The sequence below is a fragment of the Melospiza melodia genome, chromosome 21 (assembly GCF_035770615.1).
Source record: "Melospiza melodia melodia isolate bMelMel2 chromosome 21, bMelMel2.pri, whole genome shotgun sequence".
NCBI lineage: Eukaryota > Metazoa > Chordata > Aves > Passeriformes > Passerellidae > Melospiza > Melospiza melodia.
In genome coordinates, this window is record NC_086214.1 from 11,615,217 (window position 1) to 11,635,295 (window position 20,079).

Genomic DNA, 20,079 nt, shown 5'->3' on the forward strand with positions numbered 1-20,079 from the left:
GCAGCAATATCATCATCATCATCATCATCATCATCCCCATGTTTTGCAAATCCATTGATTAGCATTGCTGCTGGAGCTGGGGGAGGCAGGAGAGGCAGGAGGGGAGGGAACAGAGCAGCTGCAGATCCACAGGCCATGGGGGGACCCCATCCTTGCCCCATCTCCGTGCTCTGTTCCAACAGCGCTGCTGGATCTGCCCTGGGAGAGGGGAGCAGCTCTGGGGGATTGGGATTTGGGATTTGGGTTGTTCCTGCAGCAGGACAGTCCCCGAGTCCTTCAGGTGTTTCTGTCCCAGATTTGGGCTCTCAGGCACCCGTGGGTGTGGGAGCAGGACTGGGTTCATTCCCCATGCAGAGCTGGTGCTGACTCCTGAGTCATCCCCGATGGGAGGAAAAGGCATTCCCGGAGCTCAGCTCCTCTGATCTCACTCCTGTCCCTTCCCAGGGCAGCTTTGGCAGCTGGGTGATGTTCATGTCACCCCGCTTTCCTTCCCAGTCCCCGGAGCCCCAGGGATCAGGATCAGGTGCCTGCAGACCTGAGCAGGCTGTGGGTGCTTCCCTGCTCTCCTCATCACTCAGGGCTCCTAAACCCAGGGTGGGGAATGCAGCAGCTCCCCATAAAGATCCACAAGACACCTTGGAGGTGTGGATGTGCTGAGGCACAGCAGCAGCTGAGGCAGGGATTGAGTTGTCTGACACCTCATTAGAGGGAAAATTGCTGCTCTGCCAGGCGGTGCCAGGCTGGAGAAGCCCAACCTGCAGCCTCAGCCTCTTTATTCTGCTGTGCCCAGACACGAGAGGGGCTCAGGGAGCGAGGAGATCCCTGTCCCCTGGGCTGTGTGCCAGGATGTCCCATCCTTGCAGGGGACACAAGCCCTGCTGTCCCCATCCTCCTGCTGGTGCTGACAAAACACCTGCCAGGGAACTGGTTTGGAGTCAGGCAGGATCAAGAGCTGTGCTGGGAGCAGGAGTGCAAACAAACAGCCAGAACAGCAAATCAGCATTTTTTTAATTTAATCCAGAAAGGATTTTTTCCTCTCCCTTGCTCTCTCTTACTGCTTAAATGAAATCCTGGTCCATGCTCTGCCAAGGTTCCCATTTTGCTGGCTGTCTCCAGGATGAGGGGCTGGGATGGTTTGGAAATGAGTGAGTTGCTGTGTCCCTGCCCCTCAGGTTTTTGCTGGATTAGGGGTGGATTTGGGCCACCCCAATGAGGGTCCCAGCACTGAGACAGAACAGTGACAGCACCCATTGTCCCTTTGTCCCCAAACTGGGCTGTGGCATTTGCTGGGTCCCCAGGATGAAGGAGGAATTGAGAATCTGACTCCATGTTCATAGAAGGCTTATATTCTATTCTATTCTATTCTATTCTATTCTATTCTATTCTATTCTATTCTATTCTATTCTATTCTATTCTATTCTATTCTATTCTTTTATTTTATTTTATTTTATTTATATATATATTTTTATACATATTTTATTAAATGTTTTATTTTCTTTTATTACAACGAAATAGAATATATTATATTTTATTATATTCTATTTTATTTTATTTTAATTTTATTTTATTTATATTATAATTATAATTATTATTATATTATAATTATACTAAAGAATAGAGAAAGGGCCCTTACAGAAGGTTTAACAAGGCATTAATTAAAAACTCGTGACTGACTCCTCAGAGTCCTGACACAGCTTGGACAGTGATTGGTCATTAAGTAAAAACAATTCACGTGTTGGATGAACCATCTCCAAACCACATTCCAAAGCAGCAAAACACGAGAGAAACAATCAGATAAAACAATCAGATAAAACCATCAGATAATTACTGTTTTCAGTTTTCTCTGAGGCTTCTCAGCTCCCCAGAAGAAGAAATCCCGGCGAAGGGGTTTTCCAGCAAACATGGCAGTGACACTGGGCCTCCTCTGCTGCCCAGATGACCAAGCCCACTGACCCCACCTGCTCTGCTTTGCCAGGCAAACAAGCTGAGAACCAAAACGCTGAGGAACACCCTGAACCCCACGTGGAACGAGACCCTCACCTACTACGGCATCACCGACGAGGACATGATCCGCAAGACGCTCAGGTGGGTGCCCAGCCTGGGGGGACAGGGGGACAGCCTCCCTCCCTCCCTCCCTTCCTTCCCCCAGCACCCTGCCAGCTGTCCCTCCCTGTTGGGGAGGATGAAACAGGAAAGCCTTATCAATATGATTGTCTGGCAAAAGATTTTGAGAATATGGAAACTGTAAGTGTGATTGAAATGAAAGCAAGCTTTGAGATCCCTCAGTTACTGAACAACTGGAAAACAATGGTGTGGCTGGCTGAAGGTCATCCCCTTTTGATGGAACAACACCCTCTGCTTGCAGACAGCTCCAAGGCTCAGAGCAGACCCTGCAGCTTGGCAGAAGGGGCCCAAAGAGGAGTTTTTAGGGTTTAAAATGTAACACATTATGGTAATGTAGTGATTCTTATAGGCTGTATGTAAATGCTGTAGGATTTGTATCTTGTATTAGATTGGTTAGTGAGAATCAGAATATTCAACACAGAAGATGATTTATGGTATTGGAACGGGAACTTCGCTCTCTTAGCTCTCACCTCTTGTCTCTTGGCTCTTGCCTTTTAAGCTCTTACCCCTTTTACTCTCTCACCCTCTCATCCTCTCTCCCCTCTCTTCTCTCAGCCCTGCTCCAAGCTGTGGCTGCAGCTCCCAGCAGAGCCCTGCACCCAGGCCCTCTGCAATAAACCCCAAATTCCAGACCTGGCCTCAAAGATCTCTCGTCTCCATCCATCCTGACCATGCTACCCCCATCAATTCTGCACCTCCCCAGCCCAGGGACAATCCCACCCATGCCCAGCCCCACAGGAGATGCTGGAGCTGCTCCCAGCAGAGCAGGGCAGAGTTATCCCCCTCAAACCCAGAGTTGGGGTGTGTGCCCTGCATGCATCCATCACCCCCCAAGACACTGACAGCTGATTTACAGGGCTGGGGGAGGCAGTGAGGAGCCTGTTCCTGCTGCATCTTTACCTTCAAAGCCCTCTGGTTGCTTCCTGCCTGCCCAGGTGCTGTGGTTTGGGTTTAACCTCTCCGTGCCCAGCTCTCACGGGCACGTGTTGAGGCTTTGTGGTTGTGTCTTGCTGAGAAAATCTCCTCAGGGAAGTTCTGGGTCCCTTTCAGAGCTGAGCTTTTTGTTGAATTATTGTCCAACCAAACAAAGAATGTAAGTCTTTATTTTATTATTTTGTTTTGCTGGTTCAGTCTGTGCATTCAGCATCTCCCAGGGGCTGGGAGAGGCTGTGTGAGGGTGGAGCTGAGCAGGGGCAGAGCTTGGAATGATGCTCTGCAGGGAGCTGACACCTGTGAGTGCAAAGATTTCTCATGTTTTGGCCTCTGCCCCACCTGGATGAGGGCAGGAATTGTGAGCAGCCTCGGGTGCTCCATAGCACACTGATCTGAGGCTGTTCTGCAGGATTTGCTGTAAAATCTGGCAAAGAAAGGATTTTACACTGGCAAAGAAAGGATTTTACATCCTTCTGCAAGCACTCAGGGCTTTGCCAGCTCCGTGGCTGCAATCCCACCTTCCTCACCTGCAGATGCCCCTGGGGTTTTGTGATTTTCCCCATGCCAGGAGCTCAAATCTGCCTGGTGAAAGGTGCTGCTGGAAGGTGAACCAGGGCAGAGCCCACCTGTTGTGTGCAGAGTGCAGGGGGGTGAGGAATTCAGCACCGTGGATTATTATTATTATTATTTCACTTGGAAAGCATTAGTCATGCTGGAAGTGCTGCAGGCTGGTGGGGCTGGGAAGCCTCCAGTTTGTTGTTATTATTGGTGGGTGTTTTTTCCACTGCAGGCTTTGAAGTTTGCAGCCTCCTCAAGCGTGGAAATGGGTTTGTAAGGAGATGTTGGCTGAGTTGTTTGCTGGAAGCAGACGGGGAGCAGCAGGGCTCGACCCTCGTTCCTCCAGGGCTCTGGGAGCCCATTCTCCCTTGGGAAGGGCTGTTGATCCTGCAGCTGTGAGATGGAGGATGCACCAAAATATGTGCAGGGCTGGATTTGCCTTTTTCCCCACAGAAATCCTGCTCTGCCCCATCCCATTCCTGCCTGACAACCTATGGAGATCCTTGTGCCCTTCCCAAAGCTCAGAACTGTGCATGGACCCCTGTACCCCACCTGGAATCCGTCAGTGTGCAGGAGAATGTGGCTGGATGGACTTTAAAGATAATTTCCTTTGGGCAAGGACATCTCCACTATTCCAGGCTGCTCCAAGCTCTGTCCAAACTGGCCTTGGGCACTTCCAGGGATCCAGGAGCAGCCACAGCTTCTCTGGGCACCCTGTGCCAGGGCCTGCCCACCCTCCCAGGGAAGGATTTCTTCCCAATATCCCATCTAAACTGGCCATCTGTCAGTGTTTTGGTGTGGCTGGAGCTGCTTCCCTGCTCTGAGCTGGCCCTTCACTCCCCACAGAAAACATCTCCATGCACTGGGTGCTCTGCTTCACCCATCCATCTTCTCCTCCAAATATCTCCTTCTCCACGAGCAAAAGCCACCGTCAGAGCCAGCTGGGCTCTGGTTTTCCCTGTGTTAATCAGTTGAGGCTCCTGCCAGGCAGCTGGTGCTGCTTGAAAGAGCATCAGTGATGCTCCCGTGGCTCTGGGTGGTGCCCGTTCCCTGGGAGCCTCCCTGGTGCTGAGCTGGGCAGGGGATGCAATTCCAGAGTCTCTTTAATGTGAAAATAAAGGCAGAGAGATCAAAGCTGCCTCCCTGCAGCCTGGAGATGTGGCAGGGAAGCTGGAAAAGCACCCAGGAAAAAAAAAAAATAATCTTCCCTGCCCACCTGGTGGGATGTGTCCAGCATGGATTGCTGGGGTGGTGCTGGCATGGGGCACCATGACAGGGCCTGCAGCCTTGTGGAGGGGACAAGTGGCATTTGTCAGGACATCCCAGAGGGTTTGGTGTTGGATCCCCTCCTTCCCAAGCCCCCAGCCCCATATTATGGCCAGATTCTCCCTCATCCCTGCATGGCCTTGTCCAAGCTGGTGCAGTGACTTTGCTGTCCCACCTCCCTGAGGTGAAGGAGAGGTGAAGGCAGCCCAGCTAATTGCTCTGGCAAGCAGGGTTTTGTTAATGAAGCAACCCCCTCAGAAAGCAGCAGATATTTGGGATTTCGTGGAGAGCAGCAGGTGGGAGGATCTCGAAAGGTCTCATCCATTCATTGAATTAAATATCCCTGAGTGGAGCCCAAGGCTTAGCAGGGATGAAGCCACCCACCAGCCTGGGAAAAGGCAGGTTCACAGCCGTGCAAAACACCCTGGAGTGCACAGATGGATGGGACTGGGGACAAATTCCCTGCCTGCAGCAAGGGGGAAATCCCACCCTGGAGCCCCATCCCCACCACGGGGTGCAGTGTCAGGGGGAGGCAGAGAAATGCTGCAGGGGAAGCTGGAACAGGCAGGATACAATCTCCCCCAGTTAAATAATAGATGTAATATACAATAAATAAATTGCATTCATAATAAATACCCGAGCTGGCCAGATATTGGATACAATTATTCATATCCAGATATATTGGCGAGCTGATGCATTATTCATGGGCTACTCAGCTAGCCCACGAATGCCAGGAATTCTTTGTTTAATCATGTGTTTGACAAACATCATGACTCATTAAATGTATTATTCAGAAAATAGTATTTGATCAGGACTAATAAGCTGAGTGCAGCCACTTCAAGGTTTGGGGTCCCAAATTGCTTTAGTCTGGATGAATGAGGCTTGCTTGGAATTGCAGGTGCACTTGTAATTGCAGCTCATTTCTGCTGTGCTTTCTGTGCTCAGACTTGGAGGCATTTTGTGGTGGAGCCCATGATGGAATCCTCCTTTTGTTTTCTGGAGAACTGGCCTTTCACAAGGGGTTATTCTGTCTCCTTGCCTGGTGTGGCCTGTCCTTGAACCAAGCCAGCATCACCTGCTCCTCACGGGGAGCCTCCCTTGGGGATTTTAGGTACGGGGGATGATCTCAGGCTCTGCTCTGGGTGTTTTTATGGAAAAGGGTCCTTGCTGACCCCCATTTCCCCTTTCCACACTGGGAAGGAGCCCGTGTGAGGGAGCAGAAGCCATGAGTCAGCTGCTGGAGCCGCTCAGTGAGTCAGGGCTGGAGCCCAGGAGCCCGGGCTGAGTGGGAGGGAGGAGAGGTTTAATGAGCAGTGATTGTTCATTTGCTGCTTAGTTTCCTTCCAAGGTGCTTTTCACAGCCATTAATGTAAAGATCAGGACCCCACGGCGAGGATATCAAATGGAACACCAGGCTGGAGGGATTTGGGTTAATAAGGAGAGATGGGGAAGGGGTGAAGCTCCAGTTCCAGGCTGGCGATGGAAGGGGAACGAAGCTGCCAGAGGTAACTCGTGCTGTTTGTCATGGGGCTGATTTTGTAACCCAAGGCATGAAAATTCCATCACATGGATCTCTCCTAATGAAATCCAAGCTGGTGTGATTGCAGTATGCCCTTTTCCAAAGGGAGGGATGGGGCTGGAGCTTCCTGCTCGTCTCACTCAAAGCTCACTGCCCTCACCGATGGGCCAGTGCTGGAAATCCCATTCCAGAGGGGATGAACTGCAGCTGGGAGGAGGAACTGGGGCTGGGACTGGCAGAGCTGGCACAAAACTCCCTCTGGGCATCACAGCAGATGGGCACAAATGAGGGGACCAGAGGTGCCACAGGAAAAACGGGGCTGAGAAGGACCTGGAGGTGTCTCCAGCTCCACTGTTCATGGCAGGGACAGCTCCCAGTGCCAAAATCCACTTCCCAAGGGCCTTCCCATGTCCCTGAGGGCACTGAAACAGGGCCCAGTGTGACAGATGTGGGAGATGCTCTCCCTGCTGCCAGCACTGGAGTTTTCCACCTTTCCTTCCTGGGCTTTTGCCCATCCTGAGGCTCCAGAGCTCTCACAGCAAGCAGGAGGTTGTGTTTGGGATCTTGCTGTGCTCCCCTGGACATTGCCAGGAGAATTGTCACGTTTTTGAGAGGTAAACCATCCCAAACCCTGTCTCCCTGAGTGCCCAGGAGCCAGCACCACTCCTCCATTGCTGGGTGTAGGCACAGATCCTGGGCTGCCAGCTCCCTGTGTCCCCTCCTGTCCCCTCCTGTCCCTTCCACACTCCTGGCAAGTGCAGTGGAGCTCTGGAGCTGCTGCTCCTTTGCTGGTTTTGTTCTTTACAAGAAAGAGGAGAGGAAATGGGGAACATTGTGCCTGCATTTGAGATTCTCTTTGAGGATTTCAGCCTTGTGGTGGGGTGGTTTTTGCTGTGGGTATCTATAGTAACGCTGCATCCAGCACACTTTTCTGGAGAGCAGCATTCCCTGTTTTCCTGCTCATATCATTATTTTTTTTTCCCAAACCCCTTTTCTGTGCTGCTCCCCAGCCCTGATGATCCTTGTGCTGTGGCACTGAGACATCCCCGTGGCTTCCTTGCTTCCTTGCTGCTCATTTGTGAGCATGAGGGTGGTCAAACCATCCTTGGATAAGGCACTAAAGCATCCACAGATAAATAATCTATTGATAAATAGATTTATGGGCAGGGATAACCCATCCATGGATAAACCAGCCAGATGCTGAGCAGGCCAGAGGTGTGCTGTGTAATTATTTACCCTCAGGTGGGATCACAGGGCATAATTTATCTTTAATTACTGTGGTCCCTGGGGCAAGAAGTGCCACCCATGGGGAGATGGACTCCAAAGGGAGTGGGTGTTTTTTTTTTGTTGTTTTTTATGGAGAAAGGATGGAAGGGAAGGGAAAATAAATTTCTTCCCTTCATGGGCAGGGAGCCCAGCCAGTCCCTGCATGGCTCCAGTGGGGATGCAGGATGCTCCCTTTGCATGGGGATGGTTTCCCCATTCCCAGCCCTGCTGCTCCCTCAGGGCACCCTCCTGGCCCTCTGGGATTTGGGGAGCTGCAAGCAGAGGCTCCTGCAAGCACTGGCTTTGCTCCTCTGCCAGGAGCAGCACAGGAATGACTCATGAGCTGCCAGCTCAGGGAAAGGCAGTGGCGGCTTTTTCATGGAAAAGCTTTTCCATGGAAAACAGCCTGGGCTCAGCCCCACCTCACTGGGGTGCACCCCAGGGTCCCAGCAGGGCTGGGAGAGCTTCACCTGCCCAAGGTGTGACATTTCCCATGCTCTGGGTGTGGCCCTGGTGGGGCAGGAGGTGGCAGAGCTGCTCTGTGTCCCCTCTGGGTCAGCCTGGGAGCTGCCAGCTCCAGCAGTGCCTGAGATCCTCAGGAAGGAGCTGTGTGGGAAGCAGGCTTCTCCCAGCCACACAAGGGAGGGGTGAGGAAGAGCCTCCATGGCTGGGCAAAATGCAGCTCCAGCAACTCTGGATAATTTTGCTTCAGTCGCTGATGACTCTGATGTTTTAATGGAAGAGTCTTTAGGGTGGTTGCTTGCTTTTCCAGCAGTGCCTGGGCTGGGTTGTGCATTTAGGCACAGAGACTCACACCCTGAGCTGCCCTGGCCGGGCTGTGCCCATTCCATTCCATTCCATTCCATTCCATTCCATTCCATTCCATTCCATTCCATTCCATTCCATTCCATTCCATTCCATCCCATCCCATCCCATCCCATCCCATCCCAGCTGTTTTCCAGCTGCCAGCAGAGGAGCTGCCCTGTCCGTGGCCTGGACAAGGGTGACCTCAGCTGCTCCCTCCCTGTGGGGACCCTGCCCTGTCCCCAGTGTCCCTGCTCACCCCGTGCTCTTGCAGGATCTCGGTGTGTGACGAGGACAAGTTCCGGCACAACGAGTTCATCGGCGAGACGCGCATCCCGCTGAAGAAACTGAAACCCAACCAGACCAAAAACTTCAACATCTGCCTGGAGAAGCAGCTGCCGGTGAGTGAGGGGCGTTCAGAGCCTCACCCCACCCTGGAATCACAGGCACAGCAGCTTCTCCCTGTGGCATGTGGGGATGTGGAGCTGTTTGATCCCTCAAACAACATCAGGGATGTGGGGAAGAGCATCCCTTGGCTGGGGAGGTGTCTGGATGTGGCTATACCCCAGCACAGCCCCCCAGACTGGGTGCATTCCCTCCCCAGATAGATAAAACAGAGGACAAGTCGCTGGAGGAGCGTGGCAGGATCCTCATCTCCCTCAAGTACAGCTCGCAGAAGCAGGGGCTGCAGGTGGGCATCATGCGCTGCGCCCACCTGGCTGCCATGGACGCCAACGGCTACTCCGACCCCTACGTCAAAATGTGAGTGTCACCCCTCAAAATGTGAGTGTCACCCCTCAAAATGTGGCCAAAATGTGAGTGTCACCCATTGAAATGTGGGTGTCACCCATTGAAATGTGAGTGTCACCCATCAAAATGTGTCAAAATGTGAGTGTCACCTGTCAAAATGTGTGTCACCCATCAAAATGTGGTCAAAATGTGAGTGTCACCCATTGAAATGTGGGTGTCACCCATTGAAATGTGTTACCCATCAAAATGTGTCAAAATGTGAGTGTCACCCATCAAAATGTGAGTGTCACCCATTGAAATGTGAGTGTCACCCATTGAAATGTGTCACCCGTCAAAATGTGGTCAAAATGTGTCACCCACCAAAATGTGAGTGTCACCCGCCAAAATGTCACCCATCTAAACGTGAGTGTCACCTGTCAAAATGTGAATGTCACCCATTGAAATGTGAGTGTCACCTCTCAAAATGTGAGTGTCACCCGTCAAAATATGAGTGTTATCCATCAAAATGTGAGTGTCACCCGCGGCCCTGCTGTCCCCTCCCGCCCCTCCCCGCAGCGGGAATTAATTGCTCTCATTAGGAGATGCAAATGAGGCCGTCAGGCAGCAGCCTGCCCCTGCCTGGGGCGTTATTCCCTGGCACTGTTTGGCAGAGCTTCCAGGTGAGGTGGGCACAGCACTTGGTGCTGAGGGGATGTCTCTGTCTCACCACAGCTCCTGGTTTTTTTGGGATGGAATTTTTCAAATTCACTCCCTGCCTGTCCCCCCTCCTTGTCTCCACTGTGCTGACTCAAATTTGGGCACTTTTAGGGACGGGATTCGCTAAGGCAGAACCACTGGGAGAAACCACACCTGGGAGACCCAGGGATGGAATTCATCAGCAGCAGACTTTCACCTTCTTATTTAATTGGTTTTTAGGGGTGGAGGTGTTTGTATAAAAATCCCCTGTTTCTTTTATAGATGCCCATGAGAGGCTCAGCCCCTGAGCAGCACAATTGCCATTGCACCCAGCCAGTTTTGGGTGTCCCCTGTGCCATCCTCAGGAGATTGCATCTGCAGGGATCAGAGCAGATAGGGAGCTGATGCTTCTCAGTACAAGCCCTAATTTTTTAATTTATCAGCAAGATCTGGAACGTGTAGCAAGGAAGCAGAACCGATGTTTAAAGGCGCAGCACCAGCACAAAACCACGATGGGTTGGCTTTGGCCTGGCCCATATTTCAGTCCCCTCTCTGCCTGATGACACATGACACTTTAATCTTGTTTTCTGTCCAGAATATCAGCAGGGAACAGCTCAAAGCTGCTCAAAGCTGCTCCATTTCCCACCCTGCATGTGGTTCCTGTCTCCTGGAGAGGCTCTGCATGAGCAGACCAGTCACAACCCAGAGTGTGGACAGGTCCTGGGCTGGGAGTGCTGGCTTTGGAGAGCATTTTGTGTGCAGTGCCAGTGTCCCCTAGGGACTGGAGATGGGATAATCGGTGCTCTCTGATGGCAGCTGGCTTGGTTCTGAGGAGGGGAAATGCTGAAACGCTGCCTCCCCCCAGCTGGCCCCAGCATTTTGGCAAGGGAGGAGGATCTGGAGGTTCAGGTGGCTCAGTCACCCACCTCACCCTGGCTCTGCTCAGGAGCTGCAGCCACTGATGTCCCCACCCTTGGCCTCCTGCCCTCCTCACTGGGACCCACTCTGGTCTCCTTGCAGTTACTTGAAACCAGATGAGGACAAGAAATCCAAGCACAAGACAGCAGTGAAGAAGAAAACGCTGAACCCCGAGTTCAATGAGGTGGGTGTGGTTCTCACCAAGGGGCTTTTTTTAACCTCAGACTTAAAAGATAAAAATTCACCGCCTTGGTCACTGTGTGAGGGATTGGGGTTGGGTTCCCTGCGGGCAGCAAAGCCTGAGGAGGAGGAGGAGGATGGGCAGCCCCAGCCCCTGGCTCATCCTGGCTCTGCCTCTGCTCTCCACAGGAGTTTTTCTATGAGATAAAGCACGGTGACCTGGCAAAGAAGACCCTGGAAGTCACTGTGTGGGACTATGACATTGGGAAATCCAACGATTTCATAGGTGAGTGGCACTCTCCAAAAGGTCTCCTTGGCCTCTTTTCTATTTATCTTTGCTGTCTGTGCCTCTCATTTCTCCTGCACTCCTCCACCCCCTGGTTTGTTCTCCATGCCCACAGTCATTCTCACTGGCTTTCTGTTCTGCTGTTTTCCCTCTCCTGCACCTGAGCCTCTCACAGAGCATCCAAGCAGGGAGAAAATGCATCTGCCTCTCCCCTTCTGTTTTCAGACGTTTTCCTCCGAGTGCAAAACATGTTTAACAGGGAGGTTTCATTTATCTCTGTTGGATGTCTGGGCTGTTTGTGATTTTGTCTCTGGTCACTGTGATTTATCACTAACAAGTGCCTGGTACCTCTGACAGCCCCTGTGATTGCAGTGAGCCCTTGGCACAGGGGACAGGGGCACTGCCTGGGGCTGGGGCACTGCCTGGGACAGGTCCCACACCACAGCCACGAGGGTGTGGGGAATTTGGGCTGGGTTTCACATCAGGTTGGATGCTGTGAGGATGCTGATGAATGCTAATGAAACCTGGCTACGTCCAGCATCCTCCTCTGTGACGGTGTTCACAGGGGTCTGAGGATGGGGGAAGAGATGAGGATGTGATTCCATGTTTCAGAAGGCCTGATTTATTATTTTATTTTATTTTATTTTATTTTATTTTATTTTATTTTATTTTATTTTATTTTATTTTACTTTTTATATATATATATTTGATATATATTATTATATATAACATCTAATATATATAATATTTATATTATATATTACATTTAACATATTATATATGTATATTATATGTTATATGTTATATAATATATATTATATTATATTATATTATATTATATTATATTATATTATATTATATTATATTATATTATATTATATTATAAATATATTATATATATTAAATATATTATATATATTATATATATTATCTTAAAACTATGCTAAAAGAATAGAAGAAAGGATCTTTTCAGAAGGCTAGCTAAGAATAGAAAAAGAAAGAATGATAAAAGCTTGTGGCTTGGACTCTCTGTCTGAGCCAGCTGACTGTGATTGGCCATTAATTAGAAACCACTCTATGAGACCAATCACAGATGCACCTGTTGCATTCCCCAGCAGCAGATAATCAATGTTTACATTTTGTTCCTGAGGCCTCTCAGCTTCTCAGGAGAAAAAATCCTAAGGAAGGGATTTTTCAGAGAATATCATGGCTATGCCCCTCCGCATCTCTCAGCATCAGCTGATGCTCCCCCCACCCCTCTCCCTCTCTTTCTCCCTCCCAAGGCGGAGTCGTGCTGGGAATCAACGCCAAAGGGGAGCGGCTCAAGCACTGGTTCGACTGCCTGAAGAACAAGGACAAGAAGATCGAGCGCTGGCACACGCTGACCAACGAGCTGCCGGGCGCCGTGCTCAGCGACTGAGCCCCGCGGCTGCACGGCCCTCGGGCTCCTCCCAGCTTTGGATTTGGGGGATCCCAGGACAGCCAGGACAGCAGGACACCCCCAGCAGGGCCTGGCTGCAGGGAAGCCCTTCCCAGGGAAGAAGGCACAGGTGGTTTGCTCGGGCGTCTCCAGAACGCCTCTTTGCGCCCTGCCGCACTCGCAGCCCCGCTCTGGAGCGTGCACTGCGCACTCGCACTCACACTCACGCAGGTGTGCGCCCCTGCATGCACTGCAGTCTGGCTCCTCTCCCAAATCCTGCCTCTACTCACAGTTTACCTTCTCGCTGCCTTGCAAGTCAGTGGCAAAAAAAAAAAAAAAAAAATGAATGCGTCCGTCCGCGTCCGTGTGTCCGGCATCGGCAAAAGGCGTCCCCAAAAAAACACACACAGAACCCAGAACTGTCTCCTGGAGGCAGCTTGTGCCATATCTCTGGTGGTTTGTCAGTCTCTGTGGTTTGGGCCTAAACAGTCTTTTCTGCATTTCAAGCTCCTCTGTTGGAATGATTGTGTCCCTGGTGAACCCGGACAGACTGTTTGCTCTCCTTCCAGGAATGGTGTGCTCGTCCTCTCCAGTAAAACTCACCGCAGGCAGCAGAGCTGTGCAGACCAAGCTTTTCCTCCTCCTGGGATCGGGCAGCTTCACCTTTGGGAGGCAAAATGAAAAAGGTCCCTGGAACAGCCTGGCTGTTCCTGCTGCCCAGGAAGCAGCTCCTCTCCTAATGAAACCATGCCATGCAGCAGCACGGCTGCTTTTCCAGCAGAGCCAGCTTTCAGGCTGAATTTTTCTGTAATTTTTCCCTTTTTCATCCCTTCTAATTCATGCATTAAATAATGAAGATGCTAAGCCTCAGAGCTGAGCCAGAATTGTGTTTGTAGCTCGGCATGGCCGTGAGGTTGATTCATTTTCTGCCTCAGCATCCAAACCAAATAAATTTCTGTGTATGGCACAGTAATATTAATATGGCAAAGTAATAATATATTAATATTATAACAATCCCAGATATCATCCTCTGTGATCCACCTTGGCTGGATCTTCATCCTCATCCCACCAGGCATCCAGTGGGATAAGCTAAAGCTTTCTAGGAAATGCTGCACCATTCCCAAAATGTTTGGAAGCCTTTAAACAATGATTTCATAGGAAGAGCTGCTCTTTCCTCACGAGTCTCAGTTACCCTCAGCTTCCAAGCCCTGTGCAGGTATTGCCAACTTCTTTTTTTTTTTCTCTTGGGAAGCAATGGAATCTCTGGAAACCTATGTTTACTTTTCCAAGTGATGATCCTGGTACACCTTGATACGCCTCCTTTGATATTGGGGTGGGGGGAGGGAGATAAAAGGAATAAAACCAACCTTCATAGGGGTTTTTTAAATAACTCAATATTTGTAATGCATCCTGCAGATGTGCACGGATTTTATTTGAATACTGGCAGCCTGTCAAGTCGGATGTTCCCACTAATCCTTTCTGGTCCAGCACCTTAAAACCTGGTTGGGATCTGAGCTTCCAGGGAAGCTCCAGGAGCACCAGGTTGGCTGTGCCTCCCTTTTCTGACAAAATTCCTTTCAGTCCATCCTTTTTCCCAGCCTATGAAACTGGTTGATGCCTGAGGTGGAGTAGGACACGTGTGTGTGGGTTCCTTCACTTTGTACCCCAGTCTTTTCTAAGTGGACACTCCGTCCCTCGTCCCAGCTGCATGCAGAGTTGGTGGTTGTCATGCCAGGCCTCGTGAAAATGTTTGATACCAATGTTTTGCTACCATGTGAAGGCTGCAGAAACCGTCCTTACCTGCATCCTGAGAGACTTTTGTATTTCAGTATTACCTATCTGTGTACTTTTGGTCAGATTTGTTAATATTTATAACGAGAACCGAAAATAAAAAGGTTAAAAAATAAAAATTAAACAAAAAAAAGAAAGAAAGGTTGATGCTGGTGGTGCAGCTTTTGAATTTGGGGGATGGCAAGGATTTGGGAAGAAATGGTTTTAAACCAGAGCATTGGGGGCTTCTTGGCCCAATATAGCATCAATATTATAAATGTACTATATAAATACTATAAAATACTATAAATGTATTATAAATATTATGTAAGTACTTATAAGTATTTATTAAAAAATATATATGGGGATGGAGATATATATATAGATATGTATATAGGGATATATATAGATATACATATAGGGATATATATATAGATTTTATATATATATATATATTTATATATATATATATATATATATATATATATATATATATGGAGAGAGAAAATACATAAATATGGCCCAGTATATGGAGAGAGAAAATACATATATATGGCCTAATTAAGTAGATATTCTACATGTATGTTTTTATTTATTTATGTTTAATATGTATTCAGTAGCCTTGAAGCCCAGCAAACCCAGGGCACAGGGAATGATGTCCAGACCCAGGTGCTAAGGCAAGGCTCACAGATGGAAAACACAAGGAAAAGAAATATTTACTCAATTAAATGATGCTCTGTTCAGCCATCAGATTTCTGTTTAAGTCACTCTTTATCCCTCGGGAATAAAGAGCTGATTATAAAAAGCAGGAGGGGAGGACAAACCCTTCAGATTAAAATAAAGCTTAAGGTATTTGAAAGCCAAGCTGCTCTGGGGCACGTCAGCCCCTCCAGCTCTATAAAGGGGCTCAGCTTTTGGGGGAGCTCACCTGCCCCAGGTGCTGCTGCTCCATGGAGAGCACCCAGGAGCCCCCAAACAGCAGCACCCCAGGGCCCTTTGATGGCCCCCAGTGGCCCCACCAGGCCCCCAGGGCCATGTACCTGGCAGTGGCCGTGCTCATGGGGCTGGTGGTGGCCTCGGCCTCGGTGCTCAATGGCCTGGTCATCGTGGTGTCCATCCGGCACAAGAGGCTGCGCTCGCCCCTCAATTACATCCTGGTGAACCTGGCCGTGGCCAACCTGCTGGTGACGCTCTGCGGCAGCTCCGTCAGCCTCTCCAACAACATCCAGGGCTTCTTCGTGTTTGGGGAGCGCCTCTGCCAGCTGGAGGGCTTCATGGTGTCCCTGACAGGTAAGGAGAGCACTCCAGACCTGCCCCTGGGCTGTGGGTGGTGCTTTTGGGTTTGGCAGAGGGGCTTTGGAGATGTTTCTGCACCTAAAGTCAACGGTTTTATGTTGTGGAAGTTGTGTCCTTCAGCACAGGGAAGGGTTGGCTGTGCCAGGTCACCACATGTCCAGTCTTGGTGTTGACAGAGTGGGAAATGCCACTTGGGGACATTGGGAATCCTTGTTTGGGATGTATTTCATGGGTGCTGGCTGTGCACCAGGGACTGGAAATTGCACAAAACCTCTCCTTGAGGACACTGTGCTGTTGTAACCACGAGGCGTCACAGCCACCCATTGCCAGCTTCATCTCTAAGGGCCAAATATCCCCGTTGTCCCTGCTGTGAGAGAAGCAGTGCCAAAATCAGTTTCTAACAGCCAAATATCACAGCTGTCCCTGATGTGAGGAAAAAACATCCGACTTGTTGTTCAAACAACATTTCCTTGAACTAAACCATCACCTACCAGGTCCCAGCATGGGCAGCAGAAGCTGTCCCTGAGACACAACCCCTGCTGTCCCCCCAGGCATCGTGGGGCTGTGGTCCCTGGCCATCCTGGCCTTGGAGAGGTACCTGGTGGTCTGCAGACCCCTGGGAGACTTTCGGTTCCAGCGCCGGCACGCTGCCAGCGGCTGTGCCTTCACCTGGGGCTGGTCCCTGCTCTGGACAACCCCACCTCTGCTGGGCTGGAGCAGCTACGTGCCTGAAGGTAGGGCAGATGTGCATCAGACTCTGCTGTGTTGTCTTCTTCTATCTTATTTTCAAGCCTGGGGTAGCTGGGGGGTGTCTGGGCTGGAGTCTAAAGGGTTAATGTCTCCTGTTAATATCTCCTGCTTGCTCAGCCAATAATCCTCTCCTGGAGGTTGTTCTTTGGATGTTCCCCACCACAGGGCACTCTGCAGCAGTTGTTATTGGAGCTGCTCTGGCTGCTGGAGCATCACCCAGCCCAAACCTGCTCTTGTAGGGGCCTGACACAACTCCACCACAAGTCACAAATCACATCTGGCCAGCCCAAACCCCCAGTGGCTGATCTCCAGGCCCTTGGGATGGACACACGAGCTGGCATGGGCTGTTTTGGAGCCTGTCCTTGAGCCCTTATCCAAGCCCCAACTGCTTTGGGCTCATTCCCAACCTTTATTCCAGGCCTGAGAACCTCCTGCGGGCCCAACTGGTACACGGGCGGCAGCAACAACAGCAGCTACATCCTGGCCTTGTTTGCCACCTGCTTCGTGGTGCCCCTCAGCCTGATCCTCTTCTCCTACACCAACCTGCTGCTGACCCTGCGGGCGGTAAGTGAGCCCAGCAATTGTTTCATCACACAAGGGATGGGTGGGATGCTGTCCCAGGCTGCTGACAGGCCTCTGCTCTCTCCCAAACCCCCACAGGCAGCAGCACAGCAGCAGGAGTCGGACACGACGCAGCAGGCGGAGCGGGAGGTGACACGCATGGTGGTGGCCATGGTGGTGGCCTTCCTCACCTGCTGGCTGCCCTACACCACCTTTGCGCTGGTGGTGGCCACCAACAAGGACATTGTCATCCAGCCAGCCCTGGCATCCCTGCCCTCCTACTTCTCCAAGACGGCCACGGTCTACAACCCCATCATCTACGTCTTCATGAACAAACAGGTGAGAGAAAGCTCCAAACAAACAGAGCAACCAATAAACCAAGCTGGAGAACAGCTCAAAAATCCTGGAGGAACCATCTAGCCTATCTGGAAGTGCAGTCCCAGGCTCGGGGTTGCTGTGTAAGCAGCAAGGATTTGGGGAATAAGACAGAAAGGGAGGGAGCAGCCTGCGAGCCCGAACAAGAGCTCATTTTCTGCTTCCATGGTTTTATGGGGTCAGGCAACTTAATGTTGGATCACAAGCTGCTCATTGAAGGCACAAAGCAAACAGAATGAAACTTTTATTGTCCATAAACCACAAAGAGTTGGGCTGGGAATAGACAGAGATCTTTCCCAAAATACAACCAGGGTCCAAGCTGCCGAGTCGCCGGATTTCTGCTGCCACAAATAACCTGTCCCTTCCTTCCTGCCCAGTTCCAGAGCTGCCTGCTGGGAATGCTGTGCTGTGGTTACCACCCCAGGGGCATGGGGAAAACCTCTCCAGCTGCCCCCGGTCCCCAGGTGGCTGCAGAGGGGCTGAGGAACAAGGTGACACCATCCCACCCCGTGTGACAACAGCCACGTCCTGCCTGCACCAGTGCCAGCTCCAGGACCTGCCTGTGCCACCCACAGCAGCACAGAGGGCTCGGGGTGGAGCTGATGGGGGCTCTCCGAGGCTGGAGAGGTCCCCAACAACATAAAAAAGACAGGACAGTGTCTTCTTGCAGGTGAGGAGCCATCTCATCATGGGAGAAAATGCAGATTTTCACTACGTCCCTCTCCTAAGGAACCCCCTCCCTCCCAGCCCCTCACCTTGGAGCCTTTCAGGAACACAAAAAATGAACAGTAATTTTTCCTCAGTGCTGTTTGGCCCAGAGTCAGGTGGAGCATGGTCTGTCACCATCCCCTGACAGACCAAGCCCTGCCTGCAATGCCTGGTCCTGCTGGGAAGTTCAGGGAGGTGCTGCAAACCTGGCATAAATCCAGCAGGAATGTTTGAGAGCCAACTGTGTTAATAAACACTGATAAATACTGAGCAGTTCATCTGTTTTATTGGCTGATGGAAGGTTTGACAGAAAACACATCCCCTCCTGCCACCAGAGCTGGCACATCCCTCGTGGCAAGTGCCACAAACATCCCTACAGACAGCCAGGAAATAAAACAGACACAAAGTTAATTTTCTTTTTTTAGACTTAAGGCAATAAGGAAAGGTCTGAATGCACTGATTTCCCAGCAAGGGTGAAAACACAAGTGGTTCCAGGCCTCAAGGCATAGCAGAGGCCCACCAGGAGCAAACAAAAGATGCCAAAGCCTGAAAGGATAAAATAAAAGATAAAAAACCTCCACGGGCTCCACAGCTTCACACCTCATCTCAAATCTCCAATCCCAGTGTTTATCTACCCCAGCTGCAATCACACTTCTGTTTTTGGAGGCAGATTCTGTCATTCAGGAGCCCAGGAAAGGCTGCTGAAGGTGATATTGAAGGCAGCAAGTCGATGAAACTGGGTTTCACCCAATTCCTCTATCTCTAAAAAAGCCTGCCAGCCTTCAGAGTTGTCTTACAGAGTTCTGATCCTGAACCCTTGAATTGCTTTCAAAATGAGGTGATCCACAGCCAGGCACTCCAGCAATTTGCACTGCCATGGAGGATGATGAGATCTGGGAGACAGAGGGTTTGGTTTTTGGTTTTTTATCATCATCTGAGATTCTCTGCTTCAATCCAAAAATAAAACAAAAATCCCCAAACCACCCCAGTCCAAAGGAATGAAACATGTTGGAGCAACCTGGGCTAGTGGAAGGCAGCAGAGGGGTGGAATTAAATCATATTTATGGTATTTTCCAACCCAGACCATTCCATGACTCCATGACCTGGTGTGGGGGGACAGGACACCCATCCCCACCCCTGTCCCAGCCTCCCTCTCCTGCTGTGCAGAACAGCTCACAGGGCTCAGAGAGGAATTAGAACAGCTCAGTATCACTGTTTTAATTTAATTAATTGGGCTTTCATTCTCTGGGAAGCTGAAAAGCAGCATTAGATGGGCCCTCTGATCTCCTCTGCTGTCTTGCACTGGTCCTTGTTTAATTGTTCCTGTTAATCACAGCTTTTGTGCCCATGCTTTACGTTATCAGGATGATTCAAGTCCGTGCTGAACTTAAATCTGGGGAAGCACAAGCAGCTGAGAAACTGAAATGTCTGTTGTGTTCTGGCCCCGATAAGGAGATCAGACAGGCCATGGGGCTGCTTGAAAGGCCCTCCACCAACAGAAATAAAAATTCTCCACATTAAGATTAAAAAAAGATAGGGAAACTGTTCACAGTCTGCTCACCATTTGGTCCCACAGATAAAATAGAACAAGAAATGCAGGAAGCTGAGATTTCACATGTTGTTATCCAGCCAGGGATGGATAATTCTGTGCATGTGAAAACGCTCCCGTGCTGCTCTCCACACACTGCTGCAGCCACTTGGCTTTGGCTACTTTTTATTTAATTAAACAAGCCTGAAACCCAACAAAAACACCACCCAAAGTGAGAGGGAATGACCCTCAGTTACAAACCACCAAGGACAGGATCACAAAATCCAAATTTGCAATTTAACTTTTTGCACTCTCTGTCCCTGCTGGCGACACAACCCCGGGGCCATGGGGAGCAGGATCTTGTTCCAGCAGCTCCTTCCAGGAATAAAAAT

The 20,079-nt window shown here is 50.3% G+C and overlaps 2 protein-coding genes across 2 annotated transcripts in view; both read left to right on the top strand.

The window, feature by feature from the left end:
* DOC2B (double C2 domain beta) overlaps positions 1 to 14,644 on the top strand; it is a 32,288-nt gene extending 17,644 nt beyond the window's left edge. The window contains exons 4-9 of the mRNA XM_063173605.1: positions 1,976 to 2,085; positions 8,745 to 8,871; positions 9,075 to 9,232; positions 10,916 to 10,997; positions 11,183 to 11,279; positions 12,563 to 14,644. Coding sequence (XP_063029675.1) covers positions 1,976 to 2,085; positions 8,745 to 8,871; positions 9,075 to 9,232; positions 10,916 to 10,997; positions 11,183 to 11,279; positions 12,563 to 12,699 — 711 coding nt within the window. The 3' untranslated portion in view covers positions 12,700 to 14,644. The remainder of the gene's footprint in view (positions 1 to 1,975; positions 2,086 to 8,744; positions 8,872 to 9,074; positions 9,233 to 10,915; positions 10,998 to 11,182; positions 11,280 to 12,562) is intronic.
* Positions 14,645 to 15,419: 775 nt separating this feature from the next.
* LOC134427631 (pinopsin) lies at positions 15,420 to 18,181 on the top strand. The gene is made up of 5 exons (XM_063173648.1): positions 15,420 to 15,759; positions 16,317 to 16,499; positions 16,934 to 17,079; positions 17,176 to 17,415; positions 17,829 to 18,181. Exons 1-5 carry the CDS (start codon positions 15,420 to 15,422, stop codon positions 17,964 to 17,966), a joined length of 1,047 nt encoding a protein of 348 aa, XP_063029718.1. The 3' UTR covers positions 17,967 to 18,181.
* Positions 18,182 to 20,079: the final 1,898 nt, after the last annotated feature.